Source organism: Stenella coeruleoalba, assembly GCF_951394435.1.
Source record: "Stenella coeruleoalba genome assembly, chromosome: 8".
NCBI lineage: Eukaryota > Metazoa > Chordata > Mammalia > Artiodactyla > Delphinidae > Stenella > Stenella coeruleoalba.
Window position 1 is genome coordinate 24,246,348 of NC_137154.1, and position 23,821 is coordinate 24,270,168.

At 49.4% G+C, this 23,821-nt stretch overlaps 1 protein-coding gene across 3 annotated transcripts in view; it reads left to right on the forward strand.

Moving 5' to 3' along the window:
• The window catches only part of ABTB2 (ankyrin repeat and BTB domain containing 2), a 183,188-nt gene that overhangs the window by 119,845 nt on the left and 39,522 nt on the right, over nt 1–23,821 (forward strand). For all 3 annotated transcript variants that reach the window (XM_079928240.1, XM_079928241.1, XM_079928242.1), the window contains exons 2-3: nt 13,238–13,384; nt 20,350–20,563. In XM_079928240.1, coding sequence (XP_079784366.1) covers nt 13,238–13,384; nt 20,350–20,563 — 361 coding nt within the window. The remainder of the gene's footprint in view (nt 1–13,237; nt 13,385–20,349; nt 20,564–23,821) is intronic.

Below are 23,821 nucleotides of genomic sequence, written 5' to 3' on the forward strand. Positions count from 1 at the left end.
TGTGTTGGGTCTTCGTTTCTGCGCGAGGGCTTTCTCTAGTTGTGGCAAGCAGGGGCCACTCTTCATCGCGGTGCGTGGGCCTCTCACTGTCGCGGCCTCTCTTGTTGCGGAGCACAGGCTCCAGACGCGCAGGCTCAGTAATTGTGGCTCACGGGCCTAGTTGCTCCGCGGCATGTGGTATCCTCCCAGACCAGGGCTCAAACCCGTGTCCCCTGCATTAGCAGGCAGACTCTCAACCACTGCACCACCAGGGAAGCCCATATTATGGTACCTTTTAATTATCTGTCTACATATTTTTCCTGTCCTCTAGAGCCAGGAAACTGGATCTTACCTCTGTATTCCTAGCACCAAGCTCAGTGTGATTAATAGGCCTGTGATGAATATTTGAGTAAGTGAATGAGTGACAAGAATAGCACAGTGCTAAAATTCCCCGAGCCTACTTGGATACTTCTTCCATATTGGAAGCCATCAGTCAACCTTGGGACAGAAGGTCCCATGGCCTTAGAGAATGTGTTCTCTGTCCATAGGATTTAACTGTCTGCAAACAACCCTTTCTGTGCAGGGGAATGGGGACGGGGTGGTACATGGGTATGTCCATATTTGCCATATATGAGTTATGAAGGGAGTGACTTAAACTCTGGGCTCTGGTGTCCCCAACACACTTAGCATTGGGGGGTTTTTTCAGCCCAGATTTCAAGGCACATGTTGAATTCTCCCATTCTCTGTGAATTGCCTTTTGGAGCCATAAAGATTGAGATTGAAATTTGCTGGAGCCGTGAAGATTGAGATTGAAATTTGCTAACTGCTTTAAGTTGATCCGGGAACATCACCAATTTTAAAAGTAGTCAAACATGGTTTTCATTTATTTGGTCTTAAAAATGATCCCTTAATGAATTTTAGTTCCGAAAAATGTAATCTGCTACCTCCGACTTTGATGTTTAAGTGCTTAATGCAAAAGCTAAAAGGAATGAGCAGCTTTATTGAAATAAGAGCCCAAGCAGTGGCCCAGGTGGGTTTTTAGACTATGAATTCCTTGGCAAAGAAGATGTCTACAGCCAGCAGTGGGGCTCTCTAATCTCCTCTCCCATCCCTTTCCCATACAGCTACCGGATTTATCTGTCTGAATGTGCGTATGACCCTGTCATTCAATTGCTTAAACCCCTTCAATGAGTCCTCATTGCTCTCAGGACAGAGTCTCAGCCCCTTAGACTCCTGTGACTCGTGCCATCCACCCTGATCTGTCCCGCGGAGGCCTGTCACACTCACCCATCACTCCGAGCTACCCCTCTCCATCCCTCTGAGGGGCTCTGGATTAGTACAGGGGTCAGCAAGCATGGCCCTGGGGCCAAATCCCACCTGACACCTGTTTTCGTATGGCCTACAAGCTAAAAATTAGTTTTACATTTTTAAATGGTTGAAAAAGTACTAAAAGAAGACTAGTTTGTGACATGTGAAGGTGATATAAAATACGAATCTGTGCCCATTTGTTTATGTATACGCACATTACGCCGGCAGAGTTGAGTAGTTGTGACAGACCCGCAAAGCCAAAAATATTTACTCTGACCCTTCGCGGAAAACGTTCACCGATCCCGGCTTCGTAGTGGCTCCAAGGGTGGGTGGAGAGAGGGCAGTGATCTCCATTAGCCACCTCCCAGGCTGCCCCAAATAAACACATAGTCTAAGTATGAATAATGTGCTGGCTCTACAAACACAGCTTCATGACAAGTCTCAGGGGGCCCCTCCCCACCTATCGCTGCCCCAGAACCTCCCTATACAGGCCCTCCCTCTGCTTGGAAGACCCATCCAACCCCTTTACTAGACTGATATCTACTCTATGTCTCTTCCTCCAGGAAGCCTTCCTTGACTACTAGGCCTACGTAGTCTGCTTAGGGACCCTCCTCTGGGCTCTTTGATCCGACTCCATGTAGCCCTTTTCATTATGGACTTGGCTGGTATACTGTCTGCCCTCCTTCACTAGACGGCAAACATCAAGAGGGTAGAGACTGTGGCCTGTTCACTTTTCTACCCCCAGAGCATAGCCACTTTTAGCAGATTATTAGGTCATCAGTAAACAGTTGTTGAAGAAATTAGTGGAGGAATGCAGAAGAAATGATCCATCCGTGGTGAATATAAGCATGATTCTGTATCAGCAGAGGCCTTTAGGAAAATAATGGGATTGGTTGGCCTAGGGTCCATCACTTCTGTCGAATAGAAATACTTTTATATGGTATCTGATGGCTTTATCCCAAAGCTATTGGCCCTGGGAATCCGTGAGGCCATTTATAAGATATTACCATTTATTACATGCTTACTATGTGTCAGGCATTTTACTAAATGCTTACTTAACTTCTTTTAATTCTCAAATAATCAGTGAATTCGGAGCTATTATTAGGCATATTAGACAGATGAACAAATTGAGGCTCAGAGAGGTTAATTAACTAGTCCAAAGTCACATAGCTAATAAGATTCATAGCTGAGTTTTGAACCTTCTTCCCTCTGATTCATGCTCTTAAATCATCTGGAGGGTCTAATAGCGTCATTTGGAATGGGAACCAAAGCCGACTGAAGCAGGTTATATTTGTTAGAAGGACTCTAGCACAGTACATTTCTGACTAATGATGCATTCATGTTCTATTAATAAATATCTTGGCCATCTGCCCTAGACCTTGTGACATTTGCCTCTTTTTTTTTTAACCCCTAAGGAATGACTTGTGTGTATTACAGGTGCTCGGGCTCATTTATCCCTCTCCTTCCTCTGAGTTGACACTTGGAGGCTTCTCCCACTCCCCTCTTTTACTTGCAGGCAGCACTGCTCTCACTGGAGAATTAGCTCCGGGATCACTCCCGGGACGTGCTTTGCCTTCTCTCCCATTCCCGGGCCCGCCGGTACCTCCCACCCCACCCCCAGCAGCACTGGTAGTGGCAAGCCTCTCTTTTCACACTTGGTACAGCATGAGGATGTCCCCCAGCTCTCCCTGTCCTCAGTCCCAGACTGCCACGTGGCTGCATCATGATCACACAGGCTCAGCCCAGTGGGTACATGGCTGGACCAGAGGAAGTGCCCCTGAGTGGCCTCTGAGTGGCCCAGAGTCCCTACCATCTGGCCAGGTGAAGGGGCTGGCTCTCAGGCCGATTCTTGGAATGAGAGTTGCAGACAAAATCTCACCTCCTGCTTAGGAATATAGAACAGTTTCTGTCTGAGTTTCTTTCCCTTACCTTTTTTTTTCAAATTTTTATATAAAACAACCAAGTTTTCCTTCTATTTACTTTTTTTCCTCCATGAGCTCACAACAGTTGTAACAATGGTTTTGTTTTTATTAAAATATATATGTTCATTAGTTAATCAGTAGAAAAAAAGCATGAAGAATAATGGAGAAAAAAATCATCTAAAGTTCTCCCGTGCAGAAATAACTATCTTTTATGTTAGATGACCTCCATTCTGGGCTCTTTATAGGTAATTAGATCATAGTAATTTTTTTAAACGTTCTCTTGTTTTCCTATATAAAAATTTAATTTCAGTTAACTAACTTTCTAACATATTTGAAATTATGGCTATTCCTATGCTCAGAAGAAACATTCTATCACCTTCTTCTCTCTCTGAGTACATCTCCCCCACCACGTCCCCTGTTTCTTTTATAACAATCACTTTTTACACCACCAATAAATCATATTTGTAAAAAGTTTAAAAAGCATAGTAGTTCAAAACATTCTTATAGCCCTAGCACAGAGAGAACCACTCTCAACCACTTGGTGGTTGTGTGCATGGGTTGGGGGAAGGGCTGATGTTTTAGGGTGATGACTGTGTATGTTTATGTTTTAAATGTGTTGTTGCCTTTGTACAAAAGTGGCTGGATGTTGTCCTTGGCTCACAGGAATTGGCATGCTCAGCCACCATGGGTCAAGGACAGCATTTGACAAAGGACCATGGTCATGGGATGGATTTTTTTTTTTTTAAGAGGTGGCAGTTCCAAGACTCATGCTTCCTGGGTCGCTCAAGTTCTTGATGTGTTACATCAATACTTTGGAGCGAGGCCACCCAGAATCTCTTAAAAAGTATTCCAAACACAACAGAGATCTTTTTCCACAGGAAAAATCTCAGTGGTCCGCGTGTGAGTTCTCCGCTCCATACCCCCCGATGTTGTGACGGTTGCTGGGTTTTCCAGAGTTCACCTTTAGGTTTAATTTCCTGAAATTGATCTGCTTAGTTACTGTGGCTTTATTTTATTCTCTTGCAAGGTGGGGAAATGGCAATGAACAGGCTGCATTTCGCTAGGGCTTTTCTCACTTCAAAAGAATTAAGCAGCAGTCCATGATCTCTACTAGTTCTTTTATGGGCATATTCATCCTCCGGGTCTCTGATATGAACCTTAATTAAACATGATATGAACCTTAATTAAACAAATCACCAAAATGCCAGTGAGCCAACATTCCTAGCGGACTTTCTGGGCTCACCCGCACTGCTTTGTTGGGCTATTATTTTATGGTGGCCCCTCTCCCCATCTTAAACCCTCACCCTGCTTAGAGCCCCTCTGAGAACTGACTGAGCCAGCCCTGAGGTCAGAGGTGCTGCTACCAACTGGAGGGAAAAGAGGCAGCCCAAGGCCAGCTCCCCAAGCAGGATCCCCCCGCCCCGCCGCCAGAAGGCCCAAGACTGTCAAGGACTCCAGAGAGAGATGAATGCAGCCCAGTGTTGACCTTATATTTTTACCGTATATTTTTTTTAAGAGAACTGGGGACGCTGGCAACAGGCGTGTTGTACTCCAACAGCCTTTGATCTCGCTGGCCCTGGGTTCTCTGGCCCCTGGCTCCCTGGGCAGTCATAAATGTGCATTTTTATTTCACAGTTTAATGGTAAGCTCCTGGCCCTCTGGGCCTCTCTTAACGGGAAGACCACCCTCAGCCGGTAGAGTTCTGATAACTTAGAGTGAGGTGTCAACCAGAGCATGATTATGCCTGCTTTTAATTTCCTGACCTTGAAGAAGAAGGGGAACGGGCAGTGCTAATTGGACTGGTGAGTGGTGGCGGAAGTCTTCTGTCCCTGGGCTTGAATGGGCAGAGCCCCATGTGAGAGGCAGTGTGGACTCCCGGGATGGACGGGCTGGGTCTGAATCCCACCTCGGCCATTTTCTAGCTCTGTGACCTTCACCAGGTGACCCAGCCCATTTAAACCTCAGTGTCCCTCATTGGTAAGTGGGGTTAGTAATAGTACTAACTAATTGTAATGAGACCACTGGTGGGGTCTTCATGTGGGTTCAAATACTGGTTCATCCCACTCATGGCATAGAGTACTACTCGGTATGGGGTCGCCCATCTCCGTTCATTACTAACCCGTGGTTAAAACCTGCTTCCCAAACTCAGTTTAGACCCCAACTCTTCTCTCTTCCTGTCTCCCAACCTTTGCCCCTCACTTGAATTCTTGGGCCTCACAGTATGGTGGTCTCATCTTTAGGTGGGTTCTGGCTGAGAATTACATGAGCTTTCAATTACTCTTGATGAATCATTTTTACAGGGATGATTGACGATTCATCAAGTCAAGCAGATTTCATTCCACTTCTAGGTCTTCCTCCTTATTTCCTTCATCTTCCCCTTGCTTCAACACCCATCCCCCAATCTCGTTGGACTTCGAATATCAGGAGAAATACCATTCAGTGAAGTGGGTTTTTTTAAGAACCAACTGTCCTTATACTCCATTTGGGTCTCTCTGGAAAATATTCCAGCTTTAACTCTTCAGCACTTTGTTTCAGTATGACTAATACGCAACAACCGAGCATGAAACGTACTATATATAAAATTCCAGATCAGAGAATGGAAACACTTTAAAAAAAATAAAAAGGATTGGATTATGTGGGCTCTTTGGAAACTGTTCAGTGGGGCAATATAATTTTTATTTTCAGAAGCTTATGGATTGAACCCCACCCAAGCTTCCAGCTCCTAAGAAAAGTGGCAGAAGCCGCCCTGCCAAGTTTCCTCTCAAGGGCAGTAAAAGAGTAATCCTCTGCATGCCGGGTTTCATTTTAAAGAAACAGGCGACAGGCAGTGGCCTTTGCTATCTTCACAAATGAGCTTCCCTGAGCTGGGGGGCTAGTGAGTCTGGTGGGGCGTGTCGGGGGGCAGGGGCGGGAGAAGATGCTAGGCACGCAGCATTGCACAGGTCGCTGGGCCCACTGTAGTCACAGCGCCCTGAAAAGAACATTTGCAAATCTGTGGAGAGCCCTGGGAATGGGAATGGGTTGTCAGGTTGGGGGTACAGTTACGTTACAGTCTTGATGGCCTTTCGATGACTGGTTAGAAAAACTGAACTGTAAATCTACCCAGTTTTCACAAAAAAAGGACATCTTTACGTTTACAATTTTGTGTGTATTGTGTCTGTTGGGGGGCTGTTGTTATAACTTGGGGGAAATTAAATCACAGGAAATAATGCTAACAGGGCCTATTTGTTTCCACAATTCAGAAATTAAATAGTGGAATGAAAGTGGGGGGAAAGGTTTTAAGGGGTGCACTTTAGTGCTAGAGTCCACAGAAGGGCCAGTTGGAGTGCAAGATCCCAGTGCTGGAGCAGACTTGAGCGGCCACGCAGTTGACCCCTGTGTCTTACAGAGAAGAGAATGAAATCCCCATCGACTTGGCCTTTGGGCTGAGCCCTGCTTCTGGAAAACCTTAGCACTGAAAATCTGGTTTGTCAACCCAGTGTGCAGTCCATTGGCTTCTGGCTGGTTACTTGCTTGCTTGGAGGAGCCGGCAACCTCTGCCAGCTGAAACCCAGGTCGGATTCCTGCTTGGCAGCCAGCAAGAAGGCGGGACTCCCAGTCTTCTGTGCACTGGGTTTCCCAGCTGACTCAATGGCGCCCTCTCTGGGCACTGGTGGAGAATCACCTGGGAAGGAGCCCGGGGCTGGAGCAGAGCCAAGTGACCAAACTCGGAAGACAGCCCGCAGAAACCAGGATCAGGTGTGCATAGGCTTCTTTTTTTGTTTTGTTTTGTTTTGTTTCCTATTTATTTATTTTTTTTAAAAAAACATCTTTTGGAGTATAAGTGCTTTACATTGTTGTGTTAGTTTCTGCTGTATAACAAAGTGGATCAGCTATATATATACATATATCCCCATATTCCCTCCCATCCTCCCTATCCCACCCCTCTAGGTGGTCACAAAGCACCGAGCTGATCTCCCTGTGCCATGCAGCTGCTTCCCACTAGCTATCTATTTTACATTTGGTAGTGTATATATGTCAATGCCACTCTCTCACTTACTCCCAGCTTACCCTTCCCCCTCCCCGTGTCCTTAAGTCCACTCTCTATGTCTGCATCTTTATTCCTGTCCTGCCCCTAGGTTCCTTAGAACCTTTTTTTTTTTTTTAGATGCCGTATATATGTGTTAGCATACGGCATTTGTTTTTCTCTTTCTGACTTCACTCTGTATGACAGATTCTAGGTCCATCCACCTCACTACAAATAACTCAATTTCGTTTCTTTTTATGGCTGAGTAATATTCCATTATATGTAGGTGCCACATCTTCTTTATCCATTCATCTGTTGATGGACACTTAGGTTGCTTCTATGTCCTGGCTATTGTAAACAGTGCTGCAATGAACATTGTGGTACATGACTTTTTTTGAAATATGGTTTTCTCAGGGTATATGCCCAGTAGTGGGATTGCTGGGTCATATGGTAGTTCTATTTTCAGTTTTTAAGGAACCTCCATACTGTTCTCCATAGTGGCTGTATCAATTTATACTCCCACCAACAGTGCAGGAGTGTTCCCTTTTCTTCAGTGCGTAGGCTTCTTAACTGCTGATTTCTTGAGAGGTGCTGGGAATTTCCCTATTTACTGGCAGAATTATTTTCATCTCTAAGTATCATAGAAAGAAAGAAGAATATTATCTATTCTTATCTGTAGAAAGGTGTTTGAACCTCTTTGTGAGGGCAGTGGGCAGTCATTGAAGAGTTTAAAGCCAGAGTAAATAAGAGTGCGTGACCAGAGTAAGGGATTGTCAGGGATGGGGTGAGATGGAGGGAGGAGACGGGGAGGGGCTATTGCAGTATCCAGTGAGGGAAGATGGTAGCCTGAACCGGCAGTGACTGGATTTTTGAGATACGAAGGTGATGAGAGCAGCAAGGTTTGGTGGTTGATTGGATGTGTGGGGGGAGGAGGAAGAGAGTTGATAAGGATGACTCACCGGATGTGTTCTTGGGCAACTGGGTGGATGTGGTGCTGTGCTCAGAGAAGGGACTGGAAGCTTTGGGGAATGAGGTAATGAGTTCCGAGATTCAAGGTTGGGCAACCTGCTTGAAAAAAACTGAGCGACCGAAGATTGTGGTTCTGTGTTCAGACTGAGAAATGTGGAGGCTTCACCTACAGTCAGAGCACACTGGGGCGGAACCTTGTTTCCACAGAAATGCTGATTTTGTAGACAAGGGAGACACAGGGTACCTGGGTCATGCCTACTGCTTCCCTGCCTCACACTCGGGAGTTCATTTCACAGCAACGATCTGAGTGACGCACGTGGGTTTTCTTTGTAACTTTTACAGAGTTCAGCAGGGATCGATTTGAGGTGTCCTTATTAATTAATAAAGGGATACAGGTTTCATTCCAGCATGCCTTTTTCTCCATCATGACTGAAATAAACAGATTTTTTTCTAAGGATTTTAATAAACAGAGGGCGGGGGGGGGTTGCTTTTCTTTTTTTTTTGGAAGTCCCTTTTTCCAGAATGACCTTGCGCTGGGCCCATCCCCTAAAGCCGGGAATTTCTGTGGGGCAAAGAAGGCACTAAAGTGTTGAGAGAACTTAAGGCAAGTGTTTTCCATCTCCAGTGAGAATGGCTGAGGAGCAGGCTTATGTGGGAGAGAGAAGAATTTCACATTGACATTTTAAAAAGGCTTTCTTTTTTTTAAAAAAATAAATTTATTTATTTATTTTTAGCTACGTTGGGTCTCCGTTGCAGTGTGCGGGCTTCTCATTGCAGTGGCTTCTCTTGTTCTGGAGCACAGGCTCTAGGCGCGTGGGCTTCGGTAGTTGTGGCGCACGGGCTCAGTAGTTGTGGCTCGCGGGCTCTAGAGCACAGGCTCAGTAGTTGTGGCGCACGGGCTTAGTTGCTTCGCGGCCTGTGGGATCTTCCCGGACCAGGGCTCAAACCCATGTCCCCTGCATTGGCTGGTGGATTCTTAACCACTGCGCCACCAGGGAAGTCCAAAAAAGGCTTTTTTTTTTTTTTTTTTTTTTTTTTTTTGTGCTGTACGCGGGCCTCTCACTGTTGTGGCCTCTCCCATTGCGGAGCACAGGCTCCGGACGCGCAGGCTCAGCGGCCATGGCTCACGGGCCCAGCCACTCCACGGCATGTAGGATCTTCCCGGACCGGGGCACGAACCTGTGTCCCCTGCATCGGCAGGCGGACTTCCAACCACTGCACCACCAGGGAAGCCCCAAAAAAGGCTTTCTTAAGGGGGCAGATTCAGAAGGCAACCTGTGGAACTGCATTCTGGAAAGATCAGAGGGAATAAGAGAGATGGCCTTCAGTCTGCAAGAGCTTTACGTGAGGCCCCCAGGGTTCCTTAGCAGGCAGTGCCTGCAGGCACATTAAAAGAAAGTTGTATTTCTGGGTCTTTCTTTATATTTCCTCCTATCAGACCCCAGGAGCAAACAGAACAGAACCCCTTTTCTCTCAAATATCCTTGTGCTCTTTAACTAAAGACAAGGGGGCCAAAGTTAGGACGTCATTTCATTTCAACAGCTTGAGAATCAAGAGGTTGAGATTCTAGCCCCAGTTCAGTTTCAGACCCTCAGTAACCTTGGGCAAGTCACTTAACTTTGGGGGCGGGACCCTTGGTTTTCTCATCTATAAGATGGGTGCAAACAGTACTTCATGAAGCCTTGGGAATTGCACGTGACCATGCATATAAAGTTATCACAGTCTTGGCACATAGTGAGCACTCTTTAAAAGTCAGCAGGGGGCTTCCCTGGTGGCGCAGTGGTTGGGAGTCCACCTGCCGATGCAGGGGACACGGGTTCGTGCCCCAATCCGGGAAGATCCCACATGCCACGGAGCGGCTGGGGCCGTGAGCCATGGCCGCTGAGCCTGCGCGTCCGGAGCCTGTGCTCCGCAATGGGAGAGGCCACAACAGTGAGAGGCCCGCGTACCGCAAAAAAAAAAAAAAAAAAAAAAAAATGTCATCAGTGGCTATTACTGATAATGACCTCCCTACCTCCCTTGCTGGAAGAATAAATTATGTACTCCTCGGTGTTCGAAGTCCCTTAAAAGCAAAAGGTACTATGCAAAAGCTGTGATGCTATCAATTACTATTAGTAATAATAGGCTCAGAATTACTTTTGCCACGGTATTAAATGAAAACCCCTTTGGGTGGGCGATGACTGGGAAAATGGGGACTATTATTAATGGAGCTGCAAGCTCTTGTTACTAGAGCCATTGACATAATATTTCTCTCTGGGAATCCTTTGACAAATCAGCTGCATTTCCTATTCCCTTGCCCTAAGCTCTGTAAATTTGGTCCACACGTCCCCAGCGTTGTTTCTGTGGATTAATAATGAAGAGAAGAGGAAGAGCAGGGCCTGAGTTAGACCCGTGGATGCGTAGAAGCCCCTCCCAAACATTTGGGCTGCCCGTGGGTTTGAGCTTGTAGTTCCGGGTGGGGATGGGAGGGTGGTCTTTTGTTTCACTACTTGTTTTAATGCTCAGAGCCAAGTCTTCCTCATGCATTTGGGTCCTCAGCTGTCAGGGAGAGGTTCTGCTTTGGGGACAGGGCTGGGGGCAGGGGGAACCTAGTCATGCCCTCCTCCTTCCACTGGAAACAGAGCTTTGAGGAAGTGCTTTGTTGCCCTGCTTTGCCGAACCAGCGCCCAGATCGGGAGTCCGTTGCCGCTGCCATCCTGGAGGGGTCGGAGGGAGATTCAGAGCGGCAGGTCCCAGCCACACAGCAGGGCAGTGAGGCAGTGCTGGGGAGGGCAGGGAGGCTGGGTCAGGGGAGGGGCAGGCTAGGAGGGCAGGGCTGACCGGCAGCCGAACATAGAGCGTGGCCAAAGAACGCTGCCGGGATCTGGGCAGGAGGAAGGCTGCCATGTGCGTTTGCCCCATAAAAGAGCACACGAGGCCCAGCACTGGGGCTTCCATGGGTGAACCAAGCAGGAATAACACTGAATCGGGACAGCCGTAGGTGAGCTTGGTGGTGTGTTCATTGAATCTGGGCTTACAGAGAGGGGAAGCGTATACATTCTAGAGCCAGTCAGACCTGGATTTGAATCCTAGCTCTGCCACTTGGTAGAGCAAGTTATTCAAACTCTCTGCACATTATCTAAAATGGAGACAGCAGTGCCCACCTTGTTGAAAGAATAAATGAGATAGTGTACCTAAAGCCTGCGTTCCCAGCACATAGGAAAAATAATAGCAAGAGCACTTACTCTGAGCCACGCAGCAGTCCACACGTGGACATCTGGCAACTCACGGCCACACCGTGAGCTAGGTAACTTTTGTTACCTCTAGTTAACACATGAGGAATCTGAGGCACAGAGAAGTGAAGTAACTTGCCCAAGGTAACACCGCTGGTTTAAGTGACAGAGCTAGAATCATGAGCCCAAATGTTCCAGCTCCAAGGCCCTGTGTTAACCTCTCTGCTGCAGGACCTATGGCTGTTGTCATCCTTGTGACGTTTCTGGGTACAGGATAGGGAAGTCTAGCCTGGATTTGGCCACATCCCAGGGGCTCTTCTGTTATCTCAAGGAATTTTAAGAGATTTTCCCAAAAGTGACTAAAATAAATTCCTGTGGGTATTTTGCTTTCAAAAAAAAAAAGTTCAAGGGGGTTGGACAAAGAAGCCTTGATCGAAGAAGAGGCAGTTACCAAAAATTGGGAATCTTTGTGGCCACATGCTCTTAAGAACCAACATGTAATTTTAAGCCAGTCTGATTTTGCTTTTCTGGTGCTTTCTAAGAAGCCACACAGTGAGTTGGAGAAATTTACAGGCTGTCACCCCCTGGGATTGATTCTGACAGCTCTGCTCCTCTATTGTTGAAGTGCTAATGAAAAACGCTAATTGGCCTTGGCCAGTGGCTGGATGAGTCCCCTTCCTGGAGTGGGGAAAGCAGCATCCTTTTCTCTGTGATTTCTCCTGGTCCTATTCTTGGCTTGAAGAAGGAAGGGGGGGGCAGCATGAAGAAGTGGGAGGACTCCAAGGGCGATGCCGCCCTTTGGGTGGGCAGGGTGAACAGTTTACATCTGACGTCCCATCCACTGAGCTCCGTGAAGACAAAGCCAGGTCTCTTTGTCACCCCGGAATCCTAAAGGCAGCAGAATCCCTGGGCCGAGTGAGGCACTTTGGATATTCCGCAAGTGAAGCAGGGAAGGAATGAATGAATGCGTATATGGCCCACCAGCCTCTGGAGGCCAGTTCCTCGTGCAGCTCCAAGAAAGGATGGTCTCCACTTGCTTTAAACCACGTCTACAGGTGGGCCGCCCTCATCCTCGCTCTTGCAGCACCGTCCACAGTGAAAAGTCAGCTGTCCTAAGTGGAGCCTTGCAATTTGCCCACCACCCGCACTCGACCAGACAGGGAGCAGAGCTGTGGCCTTTGAGCTTTGCTTCCACCCTCAGGTGACTTGTTGATAAAAGACATTTTCACATATTGACATATAGGGAAGTCATTCTGGCTTATACATGAGTTAACTTGAGTTTTATGCTAACTAAAATAGCCTGTTTGTGGCCTATCAAACATACATTGTACGTCGGCTTTAATTATTAAAGAAAAGGGCACATTGACCAGAAGTAAATAACGTCTAGGTTAAAAATAAAGATTAAATGCCCCTCTTCCTGGGATGCCAATGCTGGTCCTCTTTGGATGATAAGACTCCCTTCCCACACTTTGTTGTAAAGCAGAAACTAACACACCATTGTAAAGCAATTATACTCCAATAAAGATGTTAAAAAAAAAAAAAAAAGACTCCCTTCCCAGGTGCTAAGGCATACCGACTTGCTATGTACGTGCTGGTCTGTTCTTTTTTTTTTTTTCTAACCTTGAAGAAATGTAACCCAGACTTGTTTAATATTCTTTGTTCTGACAAGATATAAAACTGTGCTGAAAACGCTGCTTCTCCAGAGAGGCTTCTCGGAGTAACCTAGACAGTGGGCTTCTGGGCTAGTCCTCAGTTTGGCTCAAATGAAACTCTTTGCTATTCTTACTATTGATTGTTTATTGATTATTTTCATTGACACTGTCCACCATGTTTCCCCACAGGTGTCCTCTCCCTCCCTGCGTACTTCAGTCCCTACAACGGCGGGTCCCTGGGCCACGACGAGCGCGCCGATGCCTACGCGCAGCTGGAGCTCCGGACCCTGGAGCAGTCCCTCTTGGCCACCTGTGTGGGGAGCATCTCGGAGCTGAGTAAGTGGGGCACCCATGGTCTGCTGGCTCCAAGGGAGAGGCGGGGAAGAGCCCACCTCCTGGGTCCTGGCTTCCTCCTTCTCCTTCACGCTTCTTGCCTTCTCTGAAAGCCAGAGGTTGTAAACTGGTGGCCCACAGACATGTGCGCTTTAGTTGGCAGGTGCATTTAATCACATCCAAATTTGGATCTCTCGTTTCTCTAGAGAAATCAGACGATCTGGCACTGCTGGGCCCCATTCCTGCATGGCAGCGATCAGGGGGAGCTGAGTGGCAGCTAAGGCGACAGAAGGCATTCCCTACATTGCCACGTGCCTCGGTCTCTCGTAGCTGGCCTGTCTCATTTATTTATTTTACCTGCCTGGCCCCAAGGGCTCTGAATTTATAACCAGTATTTGAAAGAAAGCACCTCCCGAAACCTGGTCACAGAAAAAGAAAGAAAAAAGCTGAGCTTCTCTGGCTGGAGGAGGAGCTGACCAGTGGTCTCAGCCCTGCGGTGCCCTGGGCATCCCCCAGGACCTCAGGGCTCTCTGGGACACAGCGGGAAACCCCTGGGTCTAGGTCATTACAGTCGGCAGCTCTTTCGGAAGATCGTGTTAGGAGGCACAAGATCCCCGTGTCTCCCGATCTCTCCCTCTCATTATCCCAACTATTTGAGAAATCAAACTGCATGCTCCTCCCGGGGTCATGAGACCACCCAGCGGAGGGCGGGGACACATGCCAAGGGTCCTATAGCACACAGTGTGGAAACAGATGGAGTTTCACTCTGCTCCAGCCTTTTCCACTTGTGATTTCTTTGAGGTTTCTGGCCCCTGAATAGAGAATGGCAGGCCGTTCTGTTTCTTTAGGACACAACTTCCTCCCTTCCCCCCCCCAACCCCTTTCCTTCCCTTCCCAGGACAGGAAGTGAAGGTGCCTGATTCAAGGTCACAGAGCAGATTGGTAATAAGGCTGGGACAGAAAGCAGGACTTTGAGCTCTCTGTCTCCTCAGGGCATTCCAGCATGGCCACCTGGGTCCCCTGCCTCTTGAGGACCCTGCAGGAAGTGGGCTTGGGTGTATGGCTTGATCCCCACCCTGAGGAATGTCTCCTGGACGGTGGGCTGTCTTTGGGGCTATGCGCAGTCTGTTTGGTGAACTCTCTTGGCCTGAGAACAGTGAGGGACACACTTAGGCCTCAGTCCACTGGAGAATACCTTGATTTTGTTTTGCATTTTGAACATTAAGTGAGCACTTACTATGTGCAAGACACTGTATGAAGTGCCTTCATCACATGATCTCATTTACTGTGCAGAACGACTCAGCAAGGTAGTCCTGATGAGGGAACAAAGCTTAGAGAAGAAAAGTCATTTTCCCCCAGTCAGGTTGCAAATAAGAATCAGAAAGGGGGCTTGACTCCTGCTGTGTCTGACTTTAGCAAAGCTCTAAATTACTTAGGGCTATGGGCTTCGTAGACATGCCTAGCAGCCCAGCCACCAGCATCTCAGGGCAGCTGAGGTCAAGATCGGAATCTGGGGACTTCACTGCTGACACAGTGGTTAAGAATCCGCCTACCAGGGGCTTCCCTGGTGGTGCAGTGGTTGAGAATCTGCCTGCCAATGCAGGGGACACGGGTTCGAGCCCTGGTCTGGGAAGATCCCACATGCTGCGGAGCAGCTGGGCACATGAGCCACAACTACTGAGCCTGCGCGTCTGGAGCTTGTGCTCTGCAACAAGAGAGGCCGTAACAGAGGCCTGCGCACCGCGATGAAGAGTGGCCCCCGCTCGCCGCAACTAGAGAAAGCCCTCGCAGAGAAATGAAGACCCAACACAGCCAAAAATAAAAAAATAAATAAGTAAAATTAAAAAAAAAAAAGAATCCGCTTACCAATACAGGGTACACGGGTTCGAGCCCTGGTCCAGGAAGATCCCACATGCCGCAGAGCAACTAAGCCCATGTGCCACAACTACTGAGCATGTGCTCTAGAGCCCGTGAGCCACAACTATTGAGCCCGTGCACCACAACTACTGAAGCCCGTGCGCCTAGAGCCTGTGCTCCGCAACAAGAGAAGCCACCACAATGAGAAGCCCGCGCACTGCAACGAAGAGTAGCCCTCGCTCGCTGCAGCTAGAGAAAGCCCGTGTGCAGCAACGAAGACCCATTGTAGCCATACATACATACATACATAAGATCAGAATCTGATCTTGACTTTTATCGTAGAGCCTTTTGTTGTAGTGGTCTCTGTGCCCATTACAATCCACAGTCAGGCACAAGGCGAGCATTCAGAAACTTCCCTCAGGGGAAGGGCTTGTCCTTACCATTCAGCCCAGGGACCAAGTCCAATCAGTTCTACCTTCTAAAACTATCCCAAGTTTAAGTTTGCCCCTGTCACCACTTCCAGGGCTACCAACTTGGGCCAAACCAGGGATATTTAAAACCCAAATTGTATTATGTCACTCATCTGTTCAATATCCTCTCAGTTACCCCCACGGCTTCCCAGCACACTCAGTGAAGTCCAGGGTTGGACATATGATCTGCCTTCCTCGTCTTCTGTTCTTCTCTTGTTGACTGTGCTCCAGCCACCCTGGCCTCCTGGCCTCCTGGCTTCCTGGCTAAGATCCTCCCACCCCAGGGCCTTTGAACTAGCTGTTCCTCTGCCTATGACCTTTTCCTCCAGTTATCCAAATATGGCACGTTCTTAATCTCTGCCCAATAACACTTACTAGACAGGCCTTCCCTGAGCACCCCGCAGAGGTTAAGGGTCCCACCCTCGTTCTCTGTCTCCCATCTTATGGCTTTGGTTTATTCAAGGCACTAATGGACACTTGGCATTGATTATATATTTACTTGTGAATAGTTGGTCATCTTTCTCATGTGATTAGAACTTCCGCTTCATGAGAATGGAGACTTTCTCTGTTGTATCCCCTGGTGTACGTATCGCTAGTGATGAGAACAGAACCTGAGCTGTGTATTGGTGTGTGTGTGTGTGTGTGTGTGTGTGTGTGTGAGAGAATAAGTTCTCTATCGTCCAGTTTTTGCCTCCTAAAACCCACCTAGGATTGGTCCCCATCCTGGCTCAGCCACTCCTCAGACCAAAGGGAAGAAGGATCCCCAGAGCATCTTTCACCGACAACCAAGCAGGCTGTGTCATGCGCCGAGATGCCCGAGCTCCCTCGCTCTGAAACCAGGGTTTCTGCTAATCGTTGTGAAGGAGGGAGGAGGTGAAGTGGAAGCAGATACTGCAGTTTTTCTCTTCAAGACTAAAGAGCTTAATGAAGCTAGTGATACTTGGCGCTGAGCACCTCGTACCTTAGAGTTTAGCCCGGCTTTAACATCCGCTCTCTCCCTGCACCTGGCCAGGACCAGCCTGCCAGGTAGGTCAGGAAGTCTCATTCTTGTATCAGGTCCATCTGCATAGGGAGCTCGGGCACTTGTATTTTCCTGTGTCCCTCTCTACCTGTGAGAAGGTAAATGGAAGGGAATAAGAAATAAACAAAACACTTCTTTTCAAAGGGAGCCAGATGGTATGGGCCTCATTTTGGAGACAGTGCTGAATCCCAGGTCCTCCCACTCTCTTTTTATTCGATGGCTCCTGATGCAGGTTGGACAGACCAGAGGGAAGCCGTAGCACCTCTGCTCAGGGCTCTCATGATTAACAAGCAGGGAGGGCTTGTTTCTCCATAATTGTGGGTGTTTCTGGACTTCAGACTGAGGTCTCATCAAGCTTAGGGTCAATTGATTCTCAGGTACAAGGATGTCTCAGAAGCAGCTCTGAGGAGTGCCCAGCTGTACCAAACCAAGAGCACAGCCCCGTTGGGCCACAGCTTCTGAAACTCACTGTGGTAGCAGGTCAGGGATGGTATCCCCCCAGCTTTGTTGCAAACTGAAACTTTTATAAAATACAATAAAAAGGAACGTTTAGAAATATGAAATAAAGCACAGGTAAGATGCAAGCCATTTTATTTTATTAATTCAATTAAGTAGGCATAAAATCACTCTGTCGGATTGCTCTGGAAGTTTTTTTAAGCTCACTCTCAGTTTCTGAAATGAACTTCCGAACCAGTAACCAGTTTGCACACCTGTCCCAGTTCACAGACCTGTCGCAGTTTGCAGACCACACTTCAAGCAGCAGTGTAGCAATGGTCGAGAACATGCGTTTGGGACACAGGGACCCCAATTCAAGTCCTGCTTGCGCCCCTGGACAAATCACTTAACTTGTGTAGCCTGTGTCCTCATCTGTAAAATGGAAATGCCTCCCTTATGGGGTGGCTGTAAAGAGATTTTTTTTAGAGATTTTGTCTTATCTTTTCATGTCTATCTTGAAGCCTAGAAAATAGAAGGAGGCAGGGAGGAAAATCCCTCTGGGAGAACATCCAAAACAAGTGGCTGTCTTTGCCCGTAACCTGGACTTGCAGCGCAGCTTAAGTTTTTTAGACGCCCGATCAGAGTTGTCTGCAGGCATCTGTCTCTTTGGTCTTTGAGAGACACCAAAGCCCGAAGCTGGGCCTGGAGGAAAGGGTCCGGGGACTCCATCTCCAGTCACCATTCTGCTGCCTTCATGGCTTCCCGAACCTTCGGAAGGCCTCTCTGTTCCCGGCTTCCCTTTTCGGGAGCTGTTAGGAGGTATTCCTATTCCTTCCTCGATTTTTTTGCCTGCATCCTGGCTCTAAATGTGCTGCCAAGGGTTCTACACCAGGAACAACGAAACCATCTTAAACGTAATTAATGGTAATGACTTCTACCTTGTCGAGTCTTTGAAATGATATTTCAACAAGATTCTTCGATGCTATCGGGGACTCTTTGAACTCTCCTCCTTGTGGTCCTGTGGTCATGCCAACAGTTATGACATTTAGACCTGGAGAAACGGGAGCCAGATTTCAACTTATTGCAGCCAACTTAGCTCTACAACTAGCTGCTGGGAGACGGCTTGGCCTGGGCTTGTTGATGCCAGTTTCTACTACCCAGGAGCCCGAGGGCAGGGCTGGACTCCTCCTGTCCTGGGAAATGCGAGGCAGTGCTTGACTGCAGGCAGAGGTCCCGGAAGGAAGAGTACCACGAGGTGGCCTGTAGGATAGAGGATTAATAACAAAAGACAGTAACAATAATGGTGATATATTTAACTTTACCAGGCACTTACTCTGTGCCAAGCATGATGTTAAGTGCTTTATGTTTGTTATTTATTTGAATCCTCAGGATTTTTAGGTTAGAAACGATTATTTCCATTTTACAGATAAGGAAACCAAGGCTTTGTTAAGTAACTTACTACGTAAAGCACACAGGATAGAAATAGCAGAGCCCTGATTGGAAGCCAGGCAAGTCTTAATCCAGAATCTATGCGCTCATCCACTTACCTGGTGATTCTCAAACCTGACTGGAGGTCAGATTCACTGAGGGAACTGTTACAAAACACAGACGCCTGGGTCCTGCCCCAGGCCAATTAAATTAGAGTTTGGGGGATGGGAACCAGGCATCAGGAACTCAGTGCCCTCAGCCCTCCTGGCCCGGGGTCTGGCAGCAGGCACCCAGGCAGCTGAGCTACAACTGCGGGATGAGCAGAGTCCGCTTTGTAGAGAGGAGTGAGGACCTGGGGGTGGCATGGAGGGCTCTTTCCCAGTGGAGATCTCCAATTCCGGGGCTGTCATTGTCCCTGCTTGGAAACAAGCGTTGCCGCTGTGGCTGTCATGGGAGAACCTGGCAGCTAACGAGCTCAAGTCAGGCCCCACCAGAAGTTGTATCTTAAATGAAATGAATGTGTAAGGCTACTTTTTCATCCTCCAAGTGTTTGCCGAGCACCCGATGTGCCGTAGAAGCTGTGCAGGGCTCCGGGGACACATGGTATAGAGTCCCAGACCCAGAGGCTCTGTAGGGGAGGTTCACGGAATAAGTGAATGAATTGGTCCTGTGGAACGTTGAACAACACTTCACCTGCCATGTGTTTCTCCCTCCTTGAGCTCAGCCTCATTCAGAGGCTTTCTCTCCAAGGGGTTATCTGTAAGGGGCAAGCTGACCCACAAGGGACGCCCCCCTGAGTTCTCAGGCCTGAGAAGAATGGAAGGCGCCACTTTTCCTAGCAAGAGGGGCCCGCAGGTGCCTGGGGCCATTTCACCCGTCCTTTCTCAGCATTGTGGCCTCACACAATGATGGGACGTTTCCTGTCCTGGGCTGGTGGGGAATTGAAAAGACTCAACTGGGGAAGAAACACAGCACAGGATATGGGGACCTGAGGACCCTGCAGACTTCATCAGCGCAGGCCACGGCCTGGGTCCCAGTTCAGTTCATGGACTTTGGAGTCACACAGGCCTGGATTCAAATCTAAACTCTACCGTTTACTGGGCACCGCGGCATCCCGGTGACCAGGGAAATGCATGGTGTCAGTAAATGTTTGCTTACCGGGTAAGCCTCAGTTTCTTCGTCTGCAAAATGGGGATCCTACTCGGGCCCCAGCCTTGTAAGGATCAGATTAAATTCTATTTCTAGAAAATTGAACACTCAGCACATAATAAGCATAATGGATGGTGGTGGGAGTTTTCCTTGAGGCCGTGGAGAGGGAGGTCCCTTTTCTGCAGAAGTACCTGGACTTTGCACCAGACAGCACGGGGAAGAATCCGCACGCAGCCTAGCACAGGAATTGGAGGTTGGGAAAAGAAGCCCAGGGAGATTCCTGTGGTGAGAGCTGGGGGAAGGGCCATGGGGTGATGGAGGGAGTGGGGCTGTTGGAAAAGAAACCATATTAGCGTAAGTTCTGGTGGGGCCGGGCCCCTACCAAGCGTTTCGTTCAACTGTTAAGGCAGGACTGGAAGTGAAAGGGAATCTAAATTGCTATCATGCGTCTGGGTGACAGTTTCCACCTCCACCTGCCGCTTCTGGGTAAACAGTAATTAGGCATGCCGGCTTAGCTGCTCCTCTAGCTGGCAGGATCCTTGGGAGAATGTGGGCTGTGAACTCAGACTTTTCCTTTTTCTCTCCCTCTCGCCTGCCCTCGTCACCAGGCGACCTGGTCTCCCGCGCCATGCACCACATGCAGGGGCGCCGCCCGCTGGGTCCTGGCTCCAGCCCCGCCCGCCAGGCCCGTCAGCCACCCCAGCCCATCACCTGGTCCCCTGACGCCCTCCACACGCTCTACTACTTCCTGCGGTGTCCACAGATGGAGTCCATGGAGAACCCCAACCTGGACCCCCCGAGGATGGCCCTGAACAACGAACGGTAGGGACCTGCCTTGGGCTGCACGCCTGGTGGACCGTGCGACCCAATGTGTGTTGACTGACCGAGTGACCGATGAGGTGGAAAAAGAGCCCTGGCCCCGGCCTGTGTGCCCGTGAGGAGGCGGCCTGACACGGGCGACGGCTGCGAATTCAGACGGATGAAGGCCTGTCCCTGGGGTGCAGCAGGATTTGTTCACCCCGGGCTGTTGTAGGGTGGGGTCGTTGAGTCTCAGAAGGTGGGCCTTGGCCTCCGTCTCACAGCTCTAGCATTTGCTACCTGGGCTCTTGGAAATTCAGTTGCCTCTTTTATAAAATGAGGTATTCGCACCTACCTAGAAAGGTGGCAGTAAGAATCGAGTGAGCTAGTGCTCTCAGAAAAAGCACTTAGGACAATGTCTGGGTGGTAACTGGCCCTCCATCAGTGGTGGCTGTCACCTCTTTTGATGATGATGATATCACCGTTATCATCATTCTTAGGCACATTTTGCCCTGTTCTCTCGTTTTATAGATGGGAACGTCATGGCTCTGGCAGGTTATTTGATCTGCAGCAGGTTAGTGGATAAATAGCCCCAGGGTCCAGGCCTGCTGGCCCCCAGTCTAGTGCTGTCCACGGGGTCCCAGCCCTTTCCCAACTGGGGAAAGAGCTGCTAAGGACAGGTATACAGGTTGTACACTGCACGAGGGGACGCAGTGAGGGGCATGAGTGGGGGACACACATGGAGCCATGTCAGCCTGAGGACAGGGTGCCCATTCTAATTGGTCTACTCAGAGGGCCACCTTTGTTTCAATTTTCTGCCCAGAAGAGATGTTTTTTTATAATTTGTCCAGTATATATGCTAACAGGAGCTTTACCTGGAGGCCACCACATGGCCGCCCAAGGCAGGGTCTGTCCACGGGCTCGACTCATGGACAGGGGTCGAGGGTTGTGTAATTGAAGGTCCAGGGAGTGGGAGAGACTCGCCTCCAGTTTAGGCAGCCCTGGGTGCATACATTCCACCTCACAGCAGGGCCCAGGAGAGGGGGAGAGCAGCCCAGGGTCTCTGTGCCCCGTCACAGAGGAGGGAGATCTGAGACCTTGATCCAGAGAGTGCCACTGCTTTCCCAGTGCCCCCGCCGCCCATTGTCTTCGGGAGGCATTGGGTCTCAGTGGTGTGGTCCTCACAGCCAGGCCCACCTCTCCAGGGCCTCCACAGTCACAAAAGATCAAGATGCGAGGGTAGATCCCACACCAGCTCATTTAAAAACAGCCGTAGTGAAAACACTGGCAATCCTGTGGGCATACGGCAAATGCTGGGAGCAGAGGATGCAGAGGCTCAGGAGTCAGGTGGCCTGGGCACGCACAGCAACTCTGACATTCAAGAACCTTGAGACCTTTGTGCAAGGTTCCAAATCTCCCTGAGCCTCAGCTTTCTCCGCTATAAACATGGGGCAGTAATGAAGCAGTTTTAAGGATTCGATGATGATCAGCGATGTTTATAGGGCCTTTGCCACGTGCCAGGCACCGTGCTGAGCACTTTACATGTGGGCACACACTTCCAGGAAATAGGTGCTCTTCACAGCCCCATTTTACAGATGGGTAAGTGGAGGCACAGAGAGAGTCAGTAACTTGCCAAGGCCACATAGACTCTGCTCGTAACCTCTGTACCATACCGTCTGTCATTACGAGAGACATGAAGCAATAGTGGCCCAGTCCACACACACAGTAGATTCCCCGTAAATGCTACCACTGCTGTTATTATCACCGGTGTCATTATTAGACCATCGTTGTCTCATTTCTTGGGGAGCTGGACAGTGAATGCAGGTGGGGCCTGACACGGAGCAAGAAGGCAGCAGGTGGAGGCCCCGGGTTTCCTGAAGGAAGCATCCAGCAGGGAGATGGGGCCAGAGCACAGGCTCTACGCCCCAGCTGTTTCTGCTTTGTGGAGAAATTGTTGTGGTTGCCAGAGCTGGCTGGGAGGGAGAGAGGGCCAAGAAAACATCTGGAGGGGGTGGGGATGGGGAGGGGAGGTTTGCTCGTTAGTGGTGAGGTCCCCAAGGGTGCTAGACTGAGCCTGAGTCTGTGTCACCCAAGCAAAGGTGGCTGGGAAAGGAGGACAAGGAACCTTCCTGGGACCTGCTGCCCCAGGCTGGGCTGCTTGGCCCTCCGGCTGCGACCGTGGCTACTGGCTGTGGTGCTGGCCAGGGAGCTGCTCTTCTGTGGACGCTGTGCCCAGAACCCCTTGGATGTCTTTGTGGCCACCCTCTGGCTTTCCTCCTGGGGGGATTCCCAGCCCCTGACGCTCTAAAACGTGACATCAGGGTTTCTGTGCTACACGAGCTGCTGTCTGTGTGTGACTGCGATGGCTGAGCTTGAGTGACAACATACACATGAGGACGTGTTTAGGTGTCTCCTTATTTACAAACCACACTGTCTGTGGCACGAAGAAGTCGGTTGCAAAAGCATTTTTCCGTGAATCGTTTCAAGTGAGTGTCAGACATGTGGAAAATTGGAACCACCATCAGGAAAAAAGAATCCCAAAAATTCAGATTTGGGCACTAAAAGGACACCTTAAAAATACCCAGGGGGACAGACAGCCCGGCAGCTCTCTGGTGGCCCGGTTCCTGGCTGCAGGGTGGGGCCTGCCGTGCTTGGATGCACTCTGACAGGGCAGGCCCTGCAGGACTTCGAGAGCCTGGCTGGCCTTTCCTTTGCAAGCTGGGACGCATGTCCCCACGAGGCACTGCCACTCCAATACCCTCAGCAGAGCCCTTCTCTCCTGTGCACCAAGGAGCCGGCGTTTGCTAGGGCTCCAGGGTGACAAAGCTTTGCTTTTGTGAGTCTGGGGATGTCTGTCTGTCTCTTTCTCTCCCCTCCCCCACTTCATTCCCTTGAAGTTCCTCCCTCTGTCCCATGTCTGGGACATGGAGTTCCTCCCCAAGCAGAATTGGACAGAACCTCTGATTTCAGGTATGATGGTGGGTTTGTAGCCTGGAGGCTTTCCGCTTGGGGATTCGATGGTTCGGGGATGTCTGGGCCTGTGGGGATTAAGGGACCTCTTCCACCGCCTCGCCTACCTGGGCTCCGGAGCTCAGTTTGGCGGCTTGGGTTTGGCCCGTGGCACCACTGACGGTGCCTCTCCAGTCTGTGCTTATAGATTTCCGCTTTGAAGAAAGTACCCTTCTTCCCTCCCACGGGGGTTGTGTGTGACCACAAGTGTGCTGACAGGGCAGGCGGGACATGCCTTCAACCCTCTGTGTGAAGCTCATCCTGCTACGCCGT